General features: G+C 40.9%; 1 protein-coding gene across 3 annotated transcripts in view; it reads right to left on the bottom strand.

Annotated features, from left to right (window-relative positions):
• Window positions 1–25,130, bottom strand: part of ESR1 (estrogen receptor 1) — a 284,618-nt gene that overhangs the window by 41,214 nt on the left and 218,274 nt on the right. For all 3 annotated transcript variants that reach the window (XM_084890184.1, XM_084890185.1, XM_084890186.1), the window contains exon 6: window positions 3,793–3,931. In XM_084890184.1, the coding sequence (XP_084746310.1) occupies window positions 3,793–3,931 (139 nt within the window). The remainder of the gene's footprint in view (window positions 1–3,792; window positions 3,932–25,130) is intronic.

Below are 25,130 nucleotides of genomic sequence, written 5' to 3'. Positions count from 1 at the left end.
CAGAGAGTTATGGAGGGACTCCAGCAAAGCTACTAAAGTAACTAAAGTATCTTCTACCCAGAACTGAATGGGATAATCACTCACCACACCTCCCCCAACACCTGCTTCCTCAGCTACTGCAATGCTCCCTTCAGGGATAGCACTCCTTTTTCAAAGGGGAAAAACCGGAAAAGGGAATATACAGGGAGGCCTTTCACTTCATGTCTGAAAAACCCGTGCATGGGTCACAGTCTGAATACATCAATTTACTTCGGCACTTTATGTTTTTACTCTTTCAAGTAAAGAAATCTGCAAAGAATTCACATAACGTTTTACACAGAAAAAATAAAGTCAATTCAAAAAGAAAAGCCGCCAGGCCAAGGTGGTTCAGTGGTTGAGCATCGACCCATGAACAAAGAGGTCACTGGTCCAATTCCTGGTCAGGGCACTTGCCGGGGTTGCAGGCTCTATCCCCTGTAGGTGATGTGCAGGAGGCAGCACATCAATGTCTCTCTCTCATGGGTTTCTATCTCTCTCTATCCCTCTCCTCTCCCACCTCCTCCCTCCCCATATATTTCAAAAAGAAAAGCCAACCTTGGCCGGTGTGGCTCAGTTGGTTGGGCATCATCCTGTAGTTGAGTGGTTGCTGGTATGATTCCAGGTCAGGACACATGCCCAGGTTATGAGCTCGATTCCCAGTTGGGGGTGTGCAGGCAGAAGCCTAATCAATGTGCCACTCTTGCATCAATGTTTCTCTCTCTCTCCCTCTCCCTTCTTCTCTCTCAAAAAACGAACAAACAAAAACCAACAACAAAGAAAAGCCAACAAAAGCACTGCTGGAACTCGGTTATTATTCGAAAATTCTTATTAACAATTTTTCTGAAATACTAACAATAAATAACAGAAAATGAAAATGCTCTTCCTTCTAGAAAGTGACATTTTTAATGGAAAATGAATTTATCACCTGAAAACAGTCTGCTATGAAGAAGAAGAAAAATATCCCTTGCAGTGCAGCAACCTGTTTTTCTCCTCGGGGAAACTTGTTCCTCCTCCACGCCTACAAAGAACTTCTGTTGTCCGATTCTATTCCCACAGGCAGAGCCTCCCGGTGCTCGAGTGATGACAAGAGCTAGATCAACAACCGTCTGGCCAGAAGAGGTACAGGGAATATTCTGCTTGTTGAATTAAGCCTGCTTTTCAAATGGGCAGGGTTTTTTTTTTGTTTTGTTTTGTTTTTTTCCTCCTCTGAGAGTGAATGGGATCCAGAGTGCTTTGTCTTTACTGAGAAATCCACAAATATTTCTCAGAATCCGTTAGTCCTGATGGTGCCTGCAGGACAGAATTGGGCCCCTGGAAATGGGGTGGTCTTACCAGCCCAGCAATTTCCATTATTTCCCCTAACATCACCTTTGCCCCCCAGCAATAGCAAACTGCTCCCAAAAAAACAGAGTCCCCAGGAGCAATCATCTAAGTTGAGCATGTTTGCTTGTGTTTTCCCTCTACGCCTTTCCAGCATGAGCACTCAAGCAGGACCAAAGGCAGAGCTGCATTCGGAGCCGCCACAGAGGACAGATTTGGGTTCTCTTTGCCAAAACACACCAAAGAATTAGGTGCTAGGATGGAAAAATAAGTTTTCTCCATTTCCTGATTGCTTTCGCAGGCCTTCTTATTATCTTGAACTTTCCTCTTGTAAAATACACACACTCACATTAAGAGAAATCACTGGCTTCTTTATTTCTGCCTTATAATAACCGTAAATTCTTGGTTTTCCCAGGAAGAGTTGATGACATGGAGTGTTTAGAACTCGCCACTGCAGGACACAGGGAGAAGTGGAAATCGTGGGTAGACGAAGCATGGCGCAGATAAAATTAGCTTTCAAGCATATGACTAACGGGAATAAAAGTTATAAGCTACCTGAATAAAAGTTATAAGCTACCTGAATCAAGATATCATGGGTTGTCATCAGAGAGTACATCAAGCAATGATTCTTCCTAATGGACTCAAGCTAGAAAACATGTCTTCTGCGCACCAATGTGGAATGGCAACCCAATAGGCCTTCATGTTCCTATAATCACTAATCCCACTTGCCAATACTAATATTTGAGTAATTACAGGAAAGACTTGGGTAAATTCTCTCCTTCTGACAGCCTTGGAAGGCACAAATACCTGGATTTGCAAATGTTTGTGAAAACAGGAATTTTGAGAGGGGGGGCGGAGGGGGGAGGGAGGGAGAGAGAGCGAGAGAGAGCGAGAGAGCGAGAGAGCGAGAGAGCGAGAGAGCGAGAGAGCGAGAGAGCGAGAGAGCGAGAGAGAGAGAGAGAGATTTGTTTTTCTACTTATTTATGCACCACTGGTTGATTCTTGTATGTGCCCTGACTGAGGATTGAACCTGCAACCTTGGCATATTGGATGACACACCAACCAACCGAGCTACCCTACCAGGGCTGAACAGGACATTATAATAATTAATCATGGAGAAAGCATAAAACCCTCGTTGGCAACATCAGTAATCCATGGCTGACAGAACAATCTGACTTCTGGCTCTCTCTCTCCTACTTCTCTGCAGATGTCAACATATACAGTTCTCTGGTACTTAAATCAATGTTGCTGAAACTCTGCTCCACAGGACTCAGCAGTGTAGGGAAACCCAGAGAGGGGCAGGGCATGGGAGGCAGTGTGACACTCTGAAGGGAAGGAATGCAAAATATCTCCAGACATGTGGTTGGGCCACCGGGCAGTCTTGGATGGCAGAGCAGATGGGGAGAAGTTAGCAGGAAACAAGAAGAAGGTGGTCCTTTTCCATTCCAATGGCCATGTGCCCCACATGGTCTACCTGGAAACAAAAGGCTGCAGCAGCAAACCAAAGGAGGCATGGCCGGGCAGGAAAAGATGTGGAAGTCATGTGCACGGGACAGGATGCACTATGAGCAAGCCAGCGCCAGGCAGAGCTTGGATTCCAACCCTGCTCCACCTTTCGTTGGCTTGATGCTTTTTGCAAGATGCAGAAACTTAGCTTCCGTCCTGGTAAAATGTGAATGACAGCTTCCTAGAAGTGCCATGCTCATCAAATGAGCTCATTTAGCACGGCAGCTGGTGCTGGGTAGGGACTCGCCCAATGGGAGCAGCTGGTGAATAGTGTCTAACTCTATTACTCTGAGCAGTGGCTGAACAACGAGGAACAATGGGACTCATATCCCAAGTCAACCCAAAGGGGACATGTTAAATATGGCAGCACATCTGAAAAGCAAATTCATCTTCTAAAATAAACGAGTAACTTTTATGAATTGGCAGAACTCTGGTCAGACTTCCTCGTTTACTGATGGGAAAATTGGAGAAGGAAATGGAAAGGCTATTGTGGTTTGGATGTTCATGCGCCAAAAATGTATTTTAGTTACAGGAAGGTTAGTCATCCTTTCTTTTATATAACAACACGAGGTGAAGGTGGAGTTAGAAAATCACGGTTCATAGTTTTCTCAGTACACATCTTATACATATACATACATATATACATATACATACGAACGAGTTCTAGGTATGTTTGCTGTGAAAATACTGGACGCTGTATAAATATGTAAGTGCAAATACACATATAGTTTAGAAATAATAGGGCTAATCTAGGAAGACACTTAGCAGAAAGTTATTCGTAGACTCTGTGACCTTGATTGGCCTGCATCGCCCTGATCTGCCCATGTGTAGAGTAAACTTACCTGACTAGCTTCTTGGAAGCTCCCTGGAAGACTGCGTGAAAGTGTTTCAGGAGTAACCTGGGATTACACAGAATGTGCTTTCCCCAAGCTACAGCCAGTCACTCACCTGTCCAACAGCAAGTTGGGAGCAAACAGGAGCTTCCCTGGGTGTTCCATGGAGCGCCAGACAAGACCAATCATCAGGATCTCCAGCCATGCGCATTCCAAAAGGTGGACCTGATCATGGAGGGTCAAATCCACAAAGCCTGAAACGAGACAAGAAAAACCCTGCTGACTTCCCGTAAAAAGTAGTCATTGCTGGGAAGAGGAATGCAACCAAGAGGGGTCTGAACGCATAGGGTCTGTTCTCTATGAGCCCTTACTATGGGTCAGAAGCAATGCTAAACATTTCTTGTGCACAACTTCTTTTAATCTCTTATTTTTAAAAATATATATATTTTATTGATTTTTTTACAGAGAGAAAGGAAGAGGGAGAGTTAGAAACATCAATGAAAGAGAAACATGAATCAGCTGCCTCCTGCACGCCCCCCCCCCCCCACTAGGGATGTGCCTGCAACCAAGGTACATGCCCTTAACTGGAATCGAACCTGGGACCCTGGAGTCCACAGGCTGATGCTTCATCCACTGAGCCAAACCAGTTAGGACTAATCTCTTATTAATATAACAACTCTAAGAGGTAGGAACTGATGAGGAATATCATTGTACAGATAAGGAAAACAGATATTCAGAGAGTTTATATGGTGTTAAGGTCAGAGATGGAACTTAATACCCAGAAGCTATGCCCACGAGCACAACTGACATTACCTGTTATGAGCTGCAATTAATTATAGACTTTGGATCAAGTGACCAAGTAAATCCAACCGCACAAATTAAGATATGACAGAATCACAGAGGCATTCAATTAACAAGATGTCCATAAAGCTGGCTGCTTTCCAAATCAGTTTCCTGTTCTTTTTCCCTGAGGCATCCCATAGATTCTATTTCCTTCTTCGTCTCTCTGCCCCCAACCCTCTGCTCTCTCTTGTCCATGAGACTGGCTCTAGCAATGCCATTTTTCTGTGAGCTTTTCTTCATTTTATCTCCCCAATACTATACTTTTTTTTCTTTTTAAATTTTATTTTATTGTTGAGATTATAACAGATGTCCCTCATTTTCCTCCTATGTCTACCACACATGTCTCACGCACACCCGGTCTTCACCTGTCTATTGTCTGTGTCCATGGAATATGCATATATGCTTATTTGATTAATCTCTACCCACCCTCCTTCCCATCTTCCTTCTGAGATCTGTCAGTCTGCTTTAAGCTTCCATCCATGTCTGTGATCCTATCTTATTTGTCAATTTATCTTGTTCTTTAGATTCCATGTATAAGTGAAATCTTTGTCTTTCTCTAACTGGCTTATTTTGCTTAGCATAATATTCTCCAGGTCCATCCATGTTGTCTTAAAGAGTAAGAGACCCCTATTTTTTACAGCTACATAATGTCCCATTATGTAAATGTATCATATCCTCCTTAGGATATATTTCTAGAAGTGATACCACTGGGTTAACTGGCAGTACCATATTTAATTTTTTGAGTAAACTCCATACTGTTTTCCATAGTGGCTGCACCAGTCTGCACTCCCGCTAGCAGTGCGCAAGGCTCCCTTTTCTCCACATCCTTACCAGCATTTTTCACTTTCTGATTTGTTCATACTATCCAAAGCAATCTGTAGACTCAACACAAGTCCTATTAAAATTCCAACAGCATATTTCACAGAACCAGAAAAATGTTCCAAAATTGTATGTGGAACTGAAAAAGAGCTCAAAGAGCCACAGTAATCTTGAGAAAGAGGAACAAAGTTAGAGGGATCATAATAATACCAAACTATACTCCAAAGCCATTGCATTCAAAACACCCTGGTATTGGCATAAGAACAGGCATGAAGGTCAATGGAACAGAACAGAGATTCCAGAAATCAAACCACACCATTATGGTCAATTAATATTCAACAAAGGAGGCACTTGGGCTATGCAATGGAGTATGCAATGGAGTAAAGACAGTCTCTTTAATAAATGGTGTAGGGAAAATTGGACAAATACATACAAAAAAAAAAAGAAAAGAAAAGAAAGAAAGAAAAACTAAACTACCAGCTTACACCACACACAAGAATAAACTCAAAATGGATAAAAGACTTAAATGTATGTCATAAAACTATAAAAATCCTATAAGAAAATATAGGCAGCAAAATCACAGACATCTCACATAGCAGAATTTTCACACATACAAAGGGAAATTAAACAAATGGAATTACATCAAACTCAAAAGCTTCTGTACAGCAAACGAAACCATCCTCAAAATGCAAAGAGAACCCAGGGTATGGAAGAACATATTTGCTAATGATACATCTGATAAAGGTTAATTCCAAAATATACAAAGAATTCATACAACTCAATAAGAGGAAGACAAACAATCCAATTAAAAAATGGGCAAAAAAGCTGAAACCGCTTTGGATCACTGGATAGAGCGTCTGCCTGCGGCCTGAAAGGTCCCAGGTTCGATTCTGGTCAAGGGCATGTACATTGGTTGTGGGCACATCCCCGGTAGGGGGTGTGCAGGAGGCAGCTGGTCGATGTTTCTCTCTCATTGATGTTTCTAACTCTTTCTCTCTCTTCTCTTTGTAAAAACTCAATAATAATATATATATATATATATATATATATATATATATATATATATATATGTGTGTGTGTGTGTGTGTGTGTGTATGTATACACACACACACACACACACACACACACATATATATATATTTAATGGGCAAAAGACCTAAATAGACATTTCCCCAAAGAGGACATACAGATAACAATAGACATGAAAAAATGCTCAAGGTCACTAATCATCAGATAGATGCAAATTAAAACCACAATAAGATATCACCTAATACTACACTTTTATTAGCTATGAATCAAGCATAAAATTCATGATTCTATTAAATCCTGCCTTTTTAAAGCCCAAATTATTGCAACTTCTGCTCCATCATTCAGCCATCTGAAGGCCCAAAACCATTGGAAACATTGGTCTTTGCTCTCATAAAGCAGGACTTGTAACTGAAGAGAATGCGGGCAGCTTTGTTTACAAGAAAACCTAAAGAATCAAACAACAGCGATTGCCGACATAAAAACAGTCAATGGGATGTAAATGGCAGCCCAGAGAATAAAGTCAATAATGGTGTCAGATGGGGACTAGATTTATCTGGGTGATAACTTTTAAGATATAGAAATGTTGAATCACTATGTTGTACACTTGAAACTATTATAACATTGTACGTCAACTGCAATTCAAATTTTTTTTTTTTTATAAACAAAAGGAGTAAAAAACAGTGATTGGGTTCCAGGTCACCCGGGGAGAAAAGGAGCACGTATCCCAACAGCCTGCAGCTCTTTGCCTCCGGAGTATGTTGGGTCGAAATGGACTAGCCTTTGCTCTGGGACTGTGGTCAGCAAACTCATTAGTCAACAGAGCCAAATATCAACAGTACAACGATTGAAATTTCTTTGGAGAGCCAAATATTTTGAAGTTATACTTCTTCTAACGCCACTTCTTCAAAATAGAGTCGCCGAGGCTGTGGTATTTGGTGGAAGAGCCACACTCAAGGGGCCAAAGAGTCGCATGTGGCTCGCGAACCGCACTTTGCTGACCATGGCTCTGGGCGCACACTGCTGGAGGCAGCAGATGCCCCCTTTCTCAGTACCCAACGTCTACTCTGGGGAGCAGTATTGATCAGGAAAGCTCTTAGGGAAGTTTCAGTTCTCTAAGATCTCACCCCAATCTTCTGAATGAAGTCTCATAACCACAATGTCAAGTCACCCTGTAACTTAAACTCACTTTCAGAAATGTTAACATTCCAAAGTGAGATCTTAGATTAATCAGGGAACTTGTATCCAATATGCATGGCTCATGGACACAGACAATAGTGGGGTGAAGGCCTGGGAGGGTGGGTGCAGGGTGGAGGGGTCAATGGGGAAAAAGAGGGGATTATCTGTAATGCTTTCAACAATAAAGGTAATTTTAAAATAATAAATAAAAACAGCAACAAAAAAACGTGACTTATTTTCTTTCATGAATTCACTATTTTATGTGGGAAAAAAATGTAATCATGTGCTAATGTCACTCCTGATCAAACCCACACTGTGTCTTTCAATACCCACCCTCAACCTCAAGTCATCACATAGGATGAGATTTGGGGGTGTCTCTCGAGAGAACTGCAGCTGGCCATGGAAAACCCAAGAAGCGCTTTCTGGTGGCAACCTTAATATTAAAGTGAATCATTCCTTTTAATTCCAACTTCAAAACTTCCATGCTGTTTAAGCCGGACCGTTTTAGTGGTCTTTTGGGAGCCTCAGAAGCTCACCATAACCATACCACACACACGTCTGGTGATTATGAAATCTGTCTGAAGTGTGTCTGTTTGTTAGCAATATGGTTCCAGTCTGATTCCGTCCTTCCGTTGACATGATGTAGATCTCTCAGAAAGAAACAGGCTGATGGTCTTTCCCATCTGTGCCTAGGGCCTGCAGACCAGGGTCAAGTTCCTGGAGGCAGCGTGGAGAGAAGGCTGTCAATTAACCTCAATGAATGCGAGGGCGATTGAAGGAAGTTAATAGGGGAGTGCCTCCTTTCTTTGGATACACTGTTCTCAATGTTATTTTAGCCACACAGGAGCCTAAAGGGTATTTAGGATATGTCCATTAGTACTCTCAATTTATAACCAATGGAGAAAAATAATGCAATAAATCTGAAACAAAATGATATGGGGCCAACCATCTATTGACATCAAGCTTCAATCACTTGACCTGTTTTCCTTACAAACAGAAGGAATGGTCCAATATGCAGTTTCACCTGATGTGCTAGAAGAACCCAGAAGCATTCAGCAATGCCTTTCTCAGACACTGGAAAGTGTCGCCAGTATGAGGATGGGAGGCAGCAGCATCTATGGGGTATGAATAGAGGCTCCAGTGACAGGTGAGGCAGTGAGAGGTGACTCCTATCGCTTAGGGATTCCCGTCTTACTGACAGTGATGGGGGGCTGTGGAGCTGTGGAATCCACATCAGTGGGACAGAGCACATACCTAAAAAGCAATAACAATAGTTGATTGAAACCAAGTGAAATCACCTACAATTAAATCTCATTTTGTAAAATGAAATTTTTGAAGTGAACAGGGGTCTTTTTTTTTTTTCCAGTCTGCATTTACAGGTCCAGTAGAGTATCCAGAGATAGAATAATCTGGAAACAACAGACATGCCTCAAATCCTACTCCCCACCCCTGTGTGGGCAGGGGTCTTTCATGGAAAAGACCGCCATCATATGAGCAAACCCTCATTCCAAGCCTCATCACCAAGGAAAGACATTCCTGCTTCTGTCCTCCATTAAAAAATCACTTTTTCCTCCAAAAATGTTAACTAAATTTTACTTGAAAGGAGCTCATGGTATGTCATCCCCATTCCCTTGGGGCCCTGGAGGTCCTCTTCCTCACTCTGCCAGGGATTGCCATGCAATGGTTAGTTGGCCTGGTCCCACGAAAGATCCTTAAAGCCTCACCCTCTCTTACCGGGTATGGTAAGGCTCTTAGAAAACATATCGAAAGGTGCAGAGATCCTTAGGCAAAGTAGTTAGTGTAATATATATCTGTGTAAAGCTCTGCACTTCTGTGGAGTAGAAGATAAATCAGAGTGGCTCTTCAGGAAAGGCATGAGAAAAATAAGCTCTACGGTAATGATATTTCTTATTTGCGTGAGATACAATCCACAGAGATGCAAAGCAAAGTAGAAACCCTGTAAATAAAAAGAGCAACTTTTCTCAGGGAGTGCCATCTACAAAATAAGGCCACGTGGTTCATTCCCTTAGTAAATCCACTGGGAGAAAAATATTAGTTTTCTGACCTTCAAAAAAAATTGTGTTTTGTCAAAAGATGACCCCAATGTTCTCAAAAATGTCACTTATGAAATTGCCCATTGCATTCTTTCTGCATTGCCTTAGCTCAAGACTTACATAATTCAACTCTTTTCCCTGATACCTAAGATTCAATGCAAAAGTAGAACAAGTTTAAAAGAAAGAAAAAAGGAAGTGAAGGAGAGAGGTGGATTATAGAAGGAAGGAGAGAAAGAGAGAAAGGAAAGAAAGGAAGGAAGGAAAGAAGGAAGGGAGGGAGGTAATAAGAAGGAGAGAAGATGGAGAAAGGGAAGAGATTATACCATAATGTCAGCTGCAAGTGGAATAAAAATTGGGATCTCTGGGAAAAAACCTATAGAGCAGATAATGTCAGAAGAACCTAGAACCCAGTTCAAATGCTAAGCAGTCTTCTTATCCTCCATTTGATATTTTCTTTTCCTTTATCTACAGAAAATAGGAACATAATGCCATATGTTTTCCATGGTGCAGTTGAGTATGACTTTCCCCTTCAAGTAAAATCTTGGATTTCCTATTCTTTTCTTTTCTTTTTTAAACTTTATTGTTGAGAATATTATAGATGTTCCCCCTTTCTTCCCCATTACCTCTCCACCAGTTCTTGCCCCACCCCGAAGCAAGCAGTTAGGGGCATCAGGTAAGTAGGCAAAGTGGTTAGAGGTGATCAGGCAGGCAGGCAAGCAGTTAGGGGCAATCAGTAGGCAGACGGCCTCTTGCTGGACTAGCGCCCCCCCCCCCCGCCCCCAACAAAGAAAGAGAGAGGTCCAGGCCATCAACAACAAATCTGTGGCAATTGTGCTCCTGGCCAGTGATTGCCCTGCAGAGGGAGGCCCAGGCCAGCCAAGCCATCGCACCCCCCACCGTCACCTGCGGAGGGAGGCCACTGGTGGCCGGGGGGGGGGGGGGGGGGGGGGGGGGGGGGGGGGGGGGGCGGGAATGGGGGTGGTAGTGCTGCAGATGGCAAGCAGTGCTAGCAGCGGAGGTGGGACCAGCTGCCTGCAGCAGGGGTCAGGGAAAGGAAAGCCCCAATAGGCCCTGTTCTCAGGCCAAGCCTAGGAACCCTACCTGAGGTGTATCGGTTTGTGAGAGGGTTCATGCTAGGCTGAGGGACTCACCGCTCCCCACCCCCTCACCCCTGCCCAAGTGCATGAATTTTCATGCCCCAGGCCTCTAGCATATATATATTCTTTGGTTAATCTCTTCCCTCCCCCTTCCCTCTAAGATTACCTTTTATGTGCATGTCCCATTATAGAGAGACCCATTAGAACTGTGATTCCCATTCTATACTACTTCAAGATGTTTCCAATACCATATATGCACTGAAATATTCTTATTTAAGAAATGAGTTTAAGCCATTTAAACAAATAATGTCATATACTACTCTTACCAACCATGAACCACCGTTACAAAATAAAATAAATGGTAATGGGGTGTCCCTAATTGAGACCTACTGTGAGTCATAGTGCAAGAGCCGGGCGCTGTGCTGTACTGATGGACAGTACGGTACCATACCACCTACCCAATGCGCTTAAGCAGCTACCATACTAAATGGCCACCTAGTCAACACCACGCCATGCTTTCTGGAGCTACAACAGTCCTCACCCTCACGCCTGATTACAGGTCTACTTGATGTATTTACAAGTCACTTCTCTCAACATAGGACTTTTTGATTGTCTGCAGGGCACCCCAACCCCCACCAAAAAAAGAAGAGAATGAGGAAGGAAAAAATGAAAAGACTCTGAACCAATACATCAAGTAGACCTGTCTTGAAATTGTCCTGTGGCCTGTGGCCAAGATACTTAAGATTTCTGAAAGCCCTTCCCATTTGTACAATGCAGATGGACTGACCTGTCATTAGGGTTGCTGTAAAAATTACGCAGTGGGTAGATGTCCCAGAGTATGAATGCTAGTTCTCAGCTCAATGAATGCTAGTCCTCAGCTCTCCCTCATCCAAACAGCCTCCCTTCTGCCCAAGAGGAGGGAGCCCTGCTTTTGCAAAGCAAAAACGGAAACGTTTTGTGTGAAAATATTTTTGATCTAGAACTTCAAACTGGAATGGGACACATCGTGTCTGCCCAGATTGAGTCATGATTCCATGTTGTTTTCTGTTTATTGTTTTCTTTTTTATTTATACATGAGAAGAACCTAATAAAGAGGATAAAAGGCTTCCTGGACATCAAACAGCTCTTACAAAACAACATTTTAATGATTTAAAAGTGGAGGAACGAGAGCATGTGGGTTATATTTCTCCTAAAACAGGGACGTGGAAAAATGAGAAAAAGAGGCACGTTTGGGGTTTTATTGCACTCAAAGCATTTCAAGATGTTTAGCAAATCCAGAAGGCAGCTGGATTCTTACACCCCCGGGGTAAATGATCAATTGTTTTCTACAGAACTCACACTGTGTTTGTGGCTTCTCATCGCCTTGGGGTAGAGAGAGGAAACTTGCCCTGGAACTACCTGCCTTGGGAAGGAAAACTGAGTTCTCAAGACCAATGTTGAGCAATAAAAACCAGTGGCAAGTGAAGAACTGAATGTGACAAACATGATATTTTAAAAAGGCATCACATTTAGCATAGTTGAGAGCCAATTAATTGAGTAAAGCCTGGAGAATTCCATTTAAAGGTTTTAAAAATAAATAAAGATACTGCATTTTACAATTAATGGTGCACACCACCAATACTCTTAGAAAGATGACCATATGTTGACACAATTGATGGATTTGTATAAGTATCAGGACTTCCAAGTCCTGATACTTATACAAATCCATCAACTTTCTCATCTCCACTATGCAGCCTGAGCAGGATACCATGTTTTGTTTGTCATAATATTACAGAAACACTTGTGTCATTATTACCACTTCCTTCAGAGCAAGGCAACAGAGCCTCACCCATCTTACTCTGAGAATTATTTTTGCCTGGACAGATTCAAAGATGGTGTTTCCATGGCACAAACAAAATAAAAACTAACACTTTCTACTTCCCTATTTTTACCCAAATGAAAGAGAAAAACCAACAAGAGAGCTTTCTTAGAAGGTGCTGAAGTAGACCCCATGTCTCTCTTATAATGCGTACATGAGGTATAAACTAAAGGCAGACAATTGTCTTTCCTCTCAAAAGGTCTTGGGACAATGAATGGCCTACTCACTATAGGCTTACTCTAAGGAAGGAAATCCAAAGACAAACTGGTTTTGAGTTTACTCAACTTTGCTTGGTTTTAAATCCCTTCCCAGAACTGCATTCAAAGATTTTTATAATGTTCCTTTGAAAAAATTATTATATAGACTCCAATAAATGTATTCAGACCCCATTTCATAAATTTTCCAGCAGTTTTTCCTTCCTGCTCTAGACATCAATGCCGTATTGTTTAGTCATCATTCCTGCTTCTGGGTCAGTATTTGTGTGTGAGATATATTGCCCATCCATCAGCACATAATCATGTTTACACAACAATATATAGGACATAAAAAGAGGGAATGGAAATAAATTTTCTCTGATTTATAGAGGTAATTATAGAACTTCTCTGACAAAAACTAAAAAAATTGTTAAAGCCCTTCAATATTTTAAGGTTTGGAATTATAAATTACTAAAGGCCCGGTGCACTAAATTCATGGATAAGTAGGGTCCATAGGCCTGGCTGGCGATCAAGGCCAATCAGGGCATTCCAGAGGCCTTCTGGGGCCTTCCTCCTGGCTGCTTGCTGTCTACCCGGGCCTTCCTTCATTCCCCCTGGTGGTCAGCACACATCATAGCGAGCGATTGAACTCCTGAACTCCCAGTCTCCCAGTCGAACTCCCAAGGGGACACTTTGCATATTAGCCTATTAGCATATTAGAGATAGCACATGTAAAATAATTATAAGGAGGAGGAAATTATTCATTTAAATTCATTTAAATATGAATTTCATGTAATATTTCCTTAACCTTTATTCAATGATTTAGTGATTTAATTTATCATACATCTTTAAATGGCTAGATATGCATTTTATTATTTTTTCAAAGTCTGGATATATCTTAATTCTGATCACAGCATGTGTGAACTTCAGAAATGCTAAATAACTGTCTTTAAAAAATATGTTCTCAGCCCTGGCCAGGTGGCTCAGTTGGTTGGAGCATTGTCCCATGCACTGAAGAGTTGAAGGTTCAATTCCCAGTCAGGGCACATACCTGGGTTGCATGTTCATTCCCAGGTCAGAGCAAGTACAAGAGAAAACCAATCTCTCTCCCTCTCTCTCTCTCTCTCTCTCTCTCTCTCTCTCTCTCTCTCTCTCTTTCTCTCTCTCTCTCATCAATGAACATATCCTCAGGTGAGGATGAAAAAGAAAAAATGTATATGTTCTCAGTTTATGTAGTAAATTAATGAGACAATGTCATTGCATCTTTTGTAAAGAGCCAGCTGAGGCTTCCTCTCTCAAATAAGCATTCATTTAGTTGGCAAATTTCTCTCCAAATTCAGTAACGAGAAAAGATTTTTCTCTCCTAAAGAATGGAGGTGCTCCTTTTTGTTGGAAAGTAAAAACAGAGCTTACTACAAACTTCAGAAGCACAGATATTAATAAAATGTTCAAAAGGAATGACAATTTTACCTTTTTCTTGAAAAATTACTGCCTTACTCTCACTTTTTCCCAACCTCACTTTTGACTGTACAACTGAAATACAATACCCCTCCTATGAGACTCTGCAAAGCAGTTATGGCAATAAATTATTAAAACATATCTGTTTGTATTATATGTATGTATAATCATCCCCCCCCCCCATTTAACAATAAGTAAGGTATGTGATGACAGGTAGGGAAGTATTTTATCAGGAGAATGAAAAATGAGTCAAGACTTTCATATATGAGGATCGAACTTAGGGATGAAAAAAACAAATCCCTCAGAGAAAACAAAGCAGATGGCAACTCTATCTTGTTACCAGCCCCATCTGTACTACACTCAAAGCCTGGGTTTATGAAGACATGGTTGTCATGACAATAAGCATTTGAGAAGAGTTCTGGAGGAGCTGATGAATTCGAGAGTGTCTCCTAGCTTCCCAGTTTCCCAAACACACACAGAAAAACCAACACTCCTACCCATCCAATAAGTAATCCTATTACTTCTCGTATTGGCTACAATTACTCTATCTTGATATTATACAAGTTGCACTCTCTCCTGTCAAAATCCTCCTTTATTCCCATGCAGCCAGGTTGAGGGTAAACTACCTTTTGATTTTTAATCAGCAAAGGCAATTTTTTATTTGTGCAAGCTCAGAAAGAAATCCATTTCAGCCTACATGAGACAGGGGGAAGGGAGTAAAAAATATGGTTTTTCAGTTTCTGAGATTAGATTGCCAACCAAAGAAGGAAAATAAAATTATTAGACTATAAAGTACTTAAGATCATCCTTTGACGTGCTCATCAAATAGACAGGAAGGCCAGCACTGCCATTCCTATCCCAGAGGGGGCAAGGACCGGCTGCATTTGAAAAGTCAACAAGCACTTGTACCTTGGAACATACGTTTTCCCTATCTACCCAGAAGCAGACCTACAGAAGCATCTCAAATACCATTGTCATCAGTCTGAGTTTTCAAGATGACGGTATGCTCCAAGTAAACACTACAAATCTCATGACACAAAAACCAAGAGGACAGCAGACAACCCCCTTTTAGAGCATGTCCCCCAAACAAATGGACACGATGCCCTGCTGTCCTCCTACTTCCACCAGCTCAAGTCCCTCAGTGCAGGCAAAATCCATGACTACCTTGCGGTTTTAAGGAGTGTTCCCTGAAACACAGACACACCAATTTTAGTGAAAAGCTACAGGAACACCCAGCATTGCCAATGACCCAAGGACACCCAGTTCCAGGATGAATTAGGAGCTGTTAAAAGAAAGGCTCATTCTCCCATTGCTTTGTTTAAATTCAGATGTTAATGTGTGAGATTGACAAGGCAAAATCAGCAAGAAGTGAAAGAAATGCGGAGTTTTCAAATCACATAACATTTCTGCTGAGAAACGAGAGGACAAAATAAGGTAGGGCAGCCAATCTGGGTCTGGTGGGGCCTGAGAGTCTCCCAAGTGCATGGGAGGTTTGTTTAGAAAAGTGGGTGCCCTCTCTTCTGGTCTTCCCACAGCTCCCCACCTCCCACACTCTTTCCTTGTCCACCTCAGACCTGAAGTCAATGAACACCGACTTTCTATCCACCATTGCAGAGAGGCCACGGGAGTGAGAAAGCCTGAGTGTTTTCCCTAAACCCCTGGTAGAACCTTGAGTAAGCACAGTTGACTGTGCCAGGGCATTAAATAACCACTCTAAAAATAAAGTAGCTTGGTGCGCCTAGAAGAGAGATCTCTAAATGCCAATTACCTTCCAAACAAGAACAATCCCACTTCTTGCCTGCTCAACTTGGCTCAGGTTCCCTCAGTAATGTCACTTCCTAAGGGTTACAACAGGAACTACAAAAAACGCTTCTTAATAAAAATAAAACATAGCTATATTGCTTTTATAGGGCTACTATGACAAAGAACCACAAACTGGATGGCTTTAAAAAACACACATAAAAATGTAGTAATTTGGATCCCAGAGGTCTGAAATCAAAGTGTCAGGAAGATGCCAGAGAAGAGTCTGTTCCATGGCGTTCTCTCATTTTCTCGTGCTGCTGGCAACCCTTGGCATTTCCTGGCTTATATATTGAGTGGCCAGATTATTATGATCTCTGAACGCATAATAATCTGGCCACTCAGTATATATTCTATATAATAAAAGGCTAATATGCAAATTGTTACCTCAACCAGGAGTTCCACCAGCAGGCAGGCAGGCCAACCGCCCATGTGCCCTCCCCCTAGCCAGGTAGGCTGGACTCCACCCATGCATGATTTCATACACCAGACGTTTAATACACACACACACACACACATACACATCAAGAGAGAGAGAGAGAGAGAGAGAGAGAGAGAGAGAGAGAGAGAGAGAGAGAGAGAGAAAGAGAGAGAATAGCCAGATTATTATGCATTCAGAGATCATAATACACATCATTCTAATTTCTGCCTCCATTGTCACATGATGTCCTCCATGGATCTCTGTGTCTCTTCTTTTTTGTAAGGACACCAGTCATGTCAGATTAGCACCCACACTAATTGAGTCTGACCTCATCTTAACTTGATTATACCTGCAAAGCCTCACAGTCACACGTACTAGGGGTGAGGACTTCAAGGTAACTTTTGGAGGAGGGGATGCAACTCAACCCACAACAGTAAGTAACTGTAAACATTTTAGTTTGCATATTGTCCTGTTTAATTTCCATCACATATTGATTGAGCATCTTCAATATTTACATAAACCTCTCCAGAGGCTGGGTACTGTAGGCACAGAGATGGGTCAATGTTCTGATTCTCAAAAAAGTCATGACCCATAAGGGAAGACAATAAAATGAAAATATGATGATAATGACATGTGTTGAGTGTCAAAACACAGGGAAGTCTCTGAGAGCAGACACTTAAGAAAAGGTTATTTTTGGGTACCCATATTCTTTTCCTTCTTCCCAATGCACTCTTCCAAAGACTTCAACTCTCAGCATCAAGATCAAGTTCTTATTCCCATGGTAGTGCTTATCTGTAAATGTCTTTTGGTTTATTAGTATCTCTCACCAGATTGGGCTGATAAAAGGCCCTTTGATGAATGGGGGTTATTAATAAATGAATTGAAGGTGGTGTAAATAAGTTATCATCTAGTGGCAGGTACAGCAATTTGAAGAACTTCCCTATAAGGTCCCTAGTTTCTCAGTGAAGGCGGTAAAATCCTCTATTAAGAAGGATAAGGAGGTGATACCCTGTTTCCCTGAAAATAATACAGTGTCTTATATTAATTTTTGCTCCCAAAGATGTGCTAGGTTTTATTTTCAAGGAATGTCTTATTTTTCCATGAAGAAGAATATGGTACACATTTATTGTTAAATGAAAATAAAGAAAATTTATTACCTATATATGGTACAGGGTAGTATGGTAGTTGTCAGCACAAACCAGCCAAACTGTGAATCCTACAGTATCAAGAATTTACTCATTTATTCAATGACAATCATGTCATCATCTTCTGGAACATCATCATAACAATCCAATTCCTGAATTTCCTGGTGAATTTCTTGTGACTCCATTTCTTTCAGAATCAGTGGACCAAATCTCTCATGTTTAGCCTAGGGGGGCCTTATTTTCAGGGGATTGCCTTATATTTCACTCAGAAGGAAACCTGTAAGTAGGTCTTATTTTGGGGGAAACACGGCAAGATAGGGTATTAGAATAGGATAAGGAGGTGATAAGATAGAGTGTTAGAGTAGCAGAGTGCAGGATTAAAATAGTTGCTGTGGGAATTGGAAGAAAGCAAGGGTGAGAGAGAAACTGAGAATCTCAATGAAAACGTACCTAATCCGAGTGGAAAGAATTCCTCAGATTTCTAATCTGAACCGTCCCCTCTCTCTCTCTCTCTTTTTTAAATATATTTTTATTAAACTCAGAGAGAAAGAGAGAAATATAGAAATATTAAAGATGAGAGAGAATCATTGGTCAGCTGCCTCCTACACATCCCCTACTGGAGATCCAGCCCACAACCCTGGCATGTGCCCTGACCAGAAATTGAACCATGACTTCCTGGTTCATAGGGTCAACACTCAACCACTGAGCACACTGGCTGGGCTCTAATCTGAGTCTTGATAAGAAGCATAGACTTCATCATTGAGGCAAAGAGAAGTCATTGAAGGATTTTAAAGATACGAATCTTAACTATAGTGAAGGAACAAAGAGAATGAAGAGAAAAAGATTCCTGGCTGAAGTATTAAGGAAGGTGAATTAGTCACATTTGGCAACTGATGAGATGAAAAGAGGGGGAGAAGAAGTCACAGGCCTCAGAAGTGTCTGGGTGGCGGGACTGGCCACTGTGATGAGCACCCAGCAGAAGAGAAGGCTCATGGAGGAAGGCAGTGAGCGCTGGGTTGAATATGTTTAGTCTCAGATTCCTACAGTGTAACCATAGAGAGCGGTATCATAGATTGCTGAAATAAGGTATGAAGCTGAGAAGCTCTGGGTATTATGAGGAAGTAGGTAAGAACTGACATCATGGGGTGGCTGGTATCAATTAGAAGGGTACACAGACAGAAGAGACAAAAATGTCATGAAAAATGCCATTGTATCAAAACAATAACCAGTTTTTACATACTGAAAGTAATGACTTGATAACACAAACACACACACACACAAGAAACAAACAAACACAAAAAACACAACCCTTTCTTCCCAAAGACACTGTTTCTAACATTTAAAAAAATACAGCTTGCAGCTGGCATATGCTTTGCTTTCCTTGTACTCATTATGTCCAAAGTTGTTAAACAGATGTACAGAAAGGGAAAAGTAAACATCTGTTATTTACTATTCTGAAAAAGAGCAACTCTGACCATGTATGTGACTTGAAAACACACACAAAACAAAACAAACAAAACAAAAAAAAACACAACCTTTTCAACAGTAAGAATTCATAAGCGGCATAAAACACACTGCTTCCTGACCATTCCTAACTGAGGTGACAAAACCCTCCACTGTCTCACATTCAGAGAGGAGCATGAAAAAGTCACTTATGGCCCTAACAGGTTCAGTGGATAGAGCATCCACCTGCAGACTGAAGGGTCCCAGGTTCGATTCCAGTCAAGGACATGTACCTTGGTTGCGGGCACATCCCCAGTAGGGGATGTGCAGATGGCAGCTGAATCATGTTTCTCTCTCATCAATGTTTCTAACTATCTATCCCTCTCCCTTCCTCTCTGTAAAAAATCAATAATATATATATTTTAAATCACTTATGTTCCTTATCTTTAACCCAAAAGTGCTGTTGAGGGGAGAAAGGGTCCCAGGCCCCAGAAGCCTTCTGGGTTAGCTTTCTCTGCTCCCCTCCTCCTCTCCTCCCCACACCCCTCTCCCCGCTGTGCCCCCCCCCACCCCCCACAACCCTGGCCTTCTTAGGGTGCCAACTTGGAGCTGCCCACTGCTCACCCTTGAGAAGACCTGGCAGGGCCATTGGGACAGTTTTCTCCCTGAAAACTGCTAAACCAGGTGTCAGCCCAGAATGCAAGTTGAAGAAAATAAAACTCAACATTGCTTTGTCCATTTTGAGTTTTCCGAAGTAAAAGAATTCTGAACATATTTTTTCTTCTTTATTTTTATAAACTAAAATTAAAAAGAATATCCATGCATATTAATTTTGAGTTAGTCTTGATTTCCAACCTACGTTCTACTGTCATAAACCCACAGGGAGTGGTTTTTGTTGTCGTTGTTGTTTAGTGTTTCTCTTCCAATTATCTATGAAGCAGTTAGGAAATTCATCAGGGAACAATGGGCCAACATTCCTCATCACACTTTCAACCTCTCTTAGTGTCATGGTCAGCTTCTCCAATCAGCCTCCAATCCATAAGGAGGGGTTAAACCAGAAAGAGGGGTTAAACCAGAAGGAGGGGTTAAGCCAGAAGGAGGGGTTAAGCCAGAACTGGAGATGGGCATGTAAGTGGCTTTTTGGTTCCAATAAATCATACTTAGATTTAGTAATGAAAATATAATCTACATTCAAGATTGCAAAGTCTCTTGTTCTAAATATTTCCAATCACAAATGAGAAATTTTGGGGATCACTATCAAAAACAAAACAAACCCTCTCACACCGCCCCCACCACTACCACCAATGGCACATACACCAAATTAGATGCAAGATTTGTTAGTACTTAGCAAGGCAGAGGAGTAGCAATCTTTTCTTGGAGACAAGGACATACAGATGCCATCACTAAAGTGGACACTTCCTCTTACTCTGTCCTTGAAGACATGACTAGTGAAGGTCCTACAAGAGGATGGGCTGATTCCAGGAAATCACTGATGGGGCTGTTTTGCTCAGGCAATGCTAGAATGAAGAAAAGCATGAGCAAAATTACTACTTTCGAGGGAGACCTAATTATAGCTCATGTTTATATAAAAAATACTTATTGGCTAGCTTCTGAGAGTTCCACATGTATCAATAGGACTCAACTTTTTGAAGGTAGAATAAGATATGATGAAGATGCAGTGTGTGGTAGAAGGGATGATTGGGTTTAGTTGAAGCTAGCTTTGCTACATAGAAGCTACATCATGTGGACAAATTATTTCATCTCTGGTCCCTAACACAGCACCTGCTCTTACGGTATGCTCTAAGAATATTTTTGAATGATTGAATAAATTTCTCTGGGCTTCAGTTATTTCATCTGCAAAATAGAAGTGATAATAATATCCTTTCAGCATGTTTATGGTGAAAACTTAAAAGTATATAAAACTAAAAAGTACATAAATAACCTATTATATTGCCTAGAAAATATTGGAGGTCAACAAATAAATGGTAGCTATCATTGCTTTAGTTCCTTTTTCATGCCCAGTATTATGCAGATGATAAATTTTCTTCTTATACCCTGACAACGAATTTTACCATCTAAAATTTACGCGTTGAAATATATTTATGACTGGGTTCTGTTCCATTTGGAAGTCTGGTTAAGTCTATGGACCCCTTCTCAGAATAAGAATCTAAGTGCATGGCCAAAACCAGTTTGGCTCAGTGGATAGAGTATCGGCCTGCGGACTGAAAGGTCCCAGGTTCGATTCTGGTCAAGGGCACGTGCCTTGGTTGTGGGCACATCCCCAGTAGGGGGTGTGCAAGAGGCAGCTGATCAATAATTCTTTCTCATCGATGTTTCTAATTCTCTATCCCTCTCTCTTCCCCTCTGTAAAAACTCAACTATATATATATATATATATATATATATATATATATATATTTTTTTTTTTTTTTAAAGAATCTAAGTGCATGAAATAAAATATTTTTTAAAATGACACATCAATTATACTGAAATCCCATTCCCAAATGTATGTTCACAAATCCCAGATTAAGAACCCCTAATATGGGAAGGAGGATAGAAGCCAGTGACTTCCCGATGATCAAAGGCGCTGGTAATTTCACGTACACCACGTTATAATAAGGAAATCCTCTCTGCTTCCCCTACTTCTTTTGGAAAGCTTTCCTAAAGTTACCGAAGAACAAAGAGAATATTATTAACTGCTGGAATGCTTTGTGCATGTGAGACAAAGAGACCTGGGGGCTTTGGAGAAAGGTTGTGATTCAGATCTAGTAAAACAACTGCTATTTAAGAGCATGTATAAGAGTTGGCCTTAAGTCTTAAAATAAAGATATTATTACTTAATGAATTATAAAATGACTTTAAGATATCAAAAACCATTTTATTTACCTTTAAGAGATTGCCTGAGAATTGGTCCCATGGGCCAGGACATCCACTCGGTCATTCACTTTGACATTATGAAGGGTGGTCAGAATGGATGAGGTAAGAACTGTCTTCCCAGCCCACATCCAAAAACTTCTATACTTTCTGATCAAGGCATCTTAGGCATCAATAAAAGTCAAATTTGAAGACTAGAAATTGATAGCAAAACCAAATCATCTGAAAGGCGCACAGCTGTGTGAAAGGATCTTGCTTTGGATACAAAACGAATGTAAAGAATATCTAAACTTCAGAACATAAGCTGATAGGAAGAAAATAGAACTTAGTCCTATATATATGAAAAATCTTTACTCTTACATGAATTGATTGTACTTGGTTAGGTAGAACAATGATACAGTCTCTATCTGGAATCTGCAAGTCTGTGCATGATTAATGACATGCTTTCAGGGGGAAAAAAGTAGTTGGTAGACTGTAAAAGGGTTCTGACCCTTTTTGAGACTTCCCTTAGTTCTAGAAGATACTAGATGTCCAAGGCATGACTCTCTAGGTCATCTCTAATTCTGGACTTACTAGAGAGAAGAATACAGACAGGTTCACTCATCTTTACTTTCCTCAAAGAAGCCAGGAACAGTGCTTTTCACACACACACACAAAAAAAATGATATTAAAAAAGATTCTGAGTGCACATACTATAAGTTCTTTGGTTAATCTCTTCCCGCCCCCCCCCCCCTCTCTGAGATTCATCAGTCTGTTTCATGCTTCTTTGTCTTTGGATCTATTTTGTTCATCAGTTTATTTTGTTCATTAGATTCCACGTATGAGTGAGATCATGTGATACTTGTCTTTCTCTGACTGGCTTATTTCTCTTGAACACAGATAATAAATAGCATGGTGAAGGGCTGGGGTTGGGGTTGAATGAATCTATGGAATAAACGGGACATCTGTAATATTCTCAACAATAAAGATAACTTTAAAAAATAAATAAAAGCCATTTACGTTTTTTAAAGATTCTGAGGGAATATTTGCAAGGAGCTAAGAATGAATAGGAAAAAAAAAAAGAAAAGAAGTAAATTAATATTGATTATATTGGCAACTATAACATCCTAAGGATATAGCTTGCTAGACTTGGCTCATTACCTTAGTGGCCACGTGTAAATGGTATGTTTATATATAAATGTTATCTCATTATTTAATATCCCCCCAAGTTGGGATGCCTCAGAGAAATAATAAAGATGAGATAAATAGCCCTACCCAAAATTTTCTAAAAGAAATACATCTGAAAGTAAAGAAATTTTCCTAATAAAATACTAACAAGTATCAAGAAAAGCTGGGAATTCTCTCATCACTTCCGGAAGACCTCAGGGACACCACCTCCAAGTGCTCTTGCCTCCCTTGGCTTTCTGTGGTGCGTTTCCTAATCTCTCAGGAGACTGGCACCTCTACAGTCTTTCCATTCTCTGCTACTGCTTTTATTTCTCTCTTTAGCTCTCCTGTTACTCCATCCAATGTAGTTTTAGCAAAGTGAACCTGATGTAAATTTTGAACTCTAACAAAAATTTCAAATCACTTTAGCCCTGCTAAAGGCACAATCCATGTCAAGAGAGAGGCCGTAAATGGAACAATAGTTTGTTGAAAAATAACAGCTTCTTGGATCTATCAGCTTCTAGCAATTATAGTTATTCTGCACATCATTCTCCTGATGCATCAGTAGTAACTGTCATAATGGGTCAGACTTGTCCTTTTGAACTGAGGTCGGGAAGAAAAACATTTTTTTTATATCAGAGTGTAAAAAGCAGTCTAAATTTTCTAAGGTTGCCACAAAGAAAATATCCTATGACTTGAGCACAACAGTTTGCAGTTACCTAATGGCTCAATTTCTCTTTCTTGAATGATCTACCACAGATCCTGTCATTGATTAGCAAGTTACATGTATCCTGAATGAGTGAAAAATAAGTAAATACATACATGGTGAGAAAATTCAGAAGCCAGATATACAGCAGTCCTCCTTATCCATGGGGAATACATTCCAGGACCCCAATGGATGCCTGAAACCATGATGGTACCAAAGCCTATACATACTATGTGTTTTCCTATATATACACACCTATAAAGTCCAATTTATAAATTAGGCACAATAAGAGGTTAACAACAGCAACTCACAATAAAATAGACCAATTCTAACGATTCACTGTACTAAAAGTTTTGTGACTGCGTTCACTGGTTTCAGGGACTCCCTTGCGAAGCCTTTGTTTAGGCTCAATGCTTTCTGGAGCACCACGTTGTTGTCAATAAGATGTTCCTGTTGATGTTTTTTACCCACAAACTGACTGCCTTTTCCAGCTTCACTAAGCACTTACTACATACGGGGGCCATCCCTAGCAGTTTGAGGTGTGACAGAAAAACTGGCACGAATTTCTTTTTCCTTCTTCACAATTTCATGGGAAGAAGATTCGTTCTCACCATTGATCTCAGAAATCTCGGCATATGATTTTTTTTTCTTTCCTATGAAGTTGAGAACTTTTACTAAAGAAGCACTTTGGGCTTCTCTGTGGCCTGTCCAAGTTGCTGCATCACTACTCTTGGGCTTTGGGACGATTAGAAAGTAGAATAAGGGCAACTTGAACACAAGCACCGAGGTCCTGCCACTCCCCATCTGATAACCGAGATCACTGCTCCGTGATGAAGGGGCAGGGAGTGGACATAGCCTGGATACGCTGGACAAAGGGATGATTCACCTCCTAGGTGGGGACAGAGCTGGATGGCTCAAGGTATCACCATGCTACTCAGAATAGCACACAACTTAAAACTTATGAGTAGTTCACTTATGGAATTCTCAATTTCAGACCATGGTTGACCATAGGTAACTGAAATTGTGGAAAGCAAAACTGCAGATAAGAGGGATACCGTATGTCAATACTGATCACCCCCCGAAGACTGATCAAATGCAGTCCTAACAACTAGGTTTGGGCAAAACAATAAACAGTGAGATGCTCTTTACATTGCATATTTGCTTTATTTTGCCATTTCATTTTTATTTTGGCAAGGGCTGGGAAGGGCGTTTATGTAGAGAGAGAGATACTACTTGCTTATCAAAGTTTCTTATAGCCCCATTTTGCCAGCTGGGATCAAGGGTTAGAACAATGCCTTTTGATGGGCTGGAAACCTTTTTCACTTTCATCTCCTTTGTGCTTAAAAAGTCATGAATGGCTCCCTACCTGTTTGAAATGACCCAAAAGGTC

The sequence above is a fragment of the Pipistrellus hanaki genome, assembly GCF_964339955.1.
Source record: "Pipistrellus hanaki genome assembly, chromosome: 7".
Taxonomy (NCBI): domain Eukaryota; kingdom Metazoa; phylum Chordata; class Mammalia; order Chiroptera; family Vespertilionidae; genus Pipistrellus; species Pipistrellus hanaki.
The sequence above is the reverse complement of the archived record's forward strand: the minus strand, read 5'-3'. Positions and strand labels throughout refer to the sequence as shown.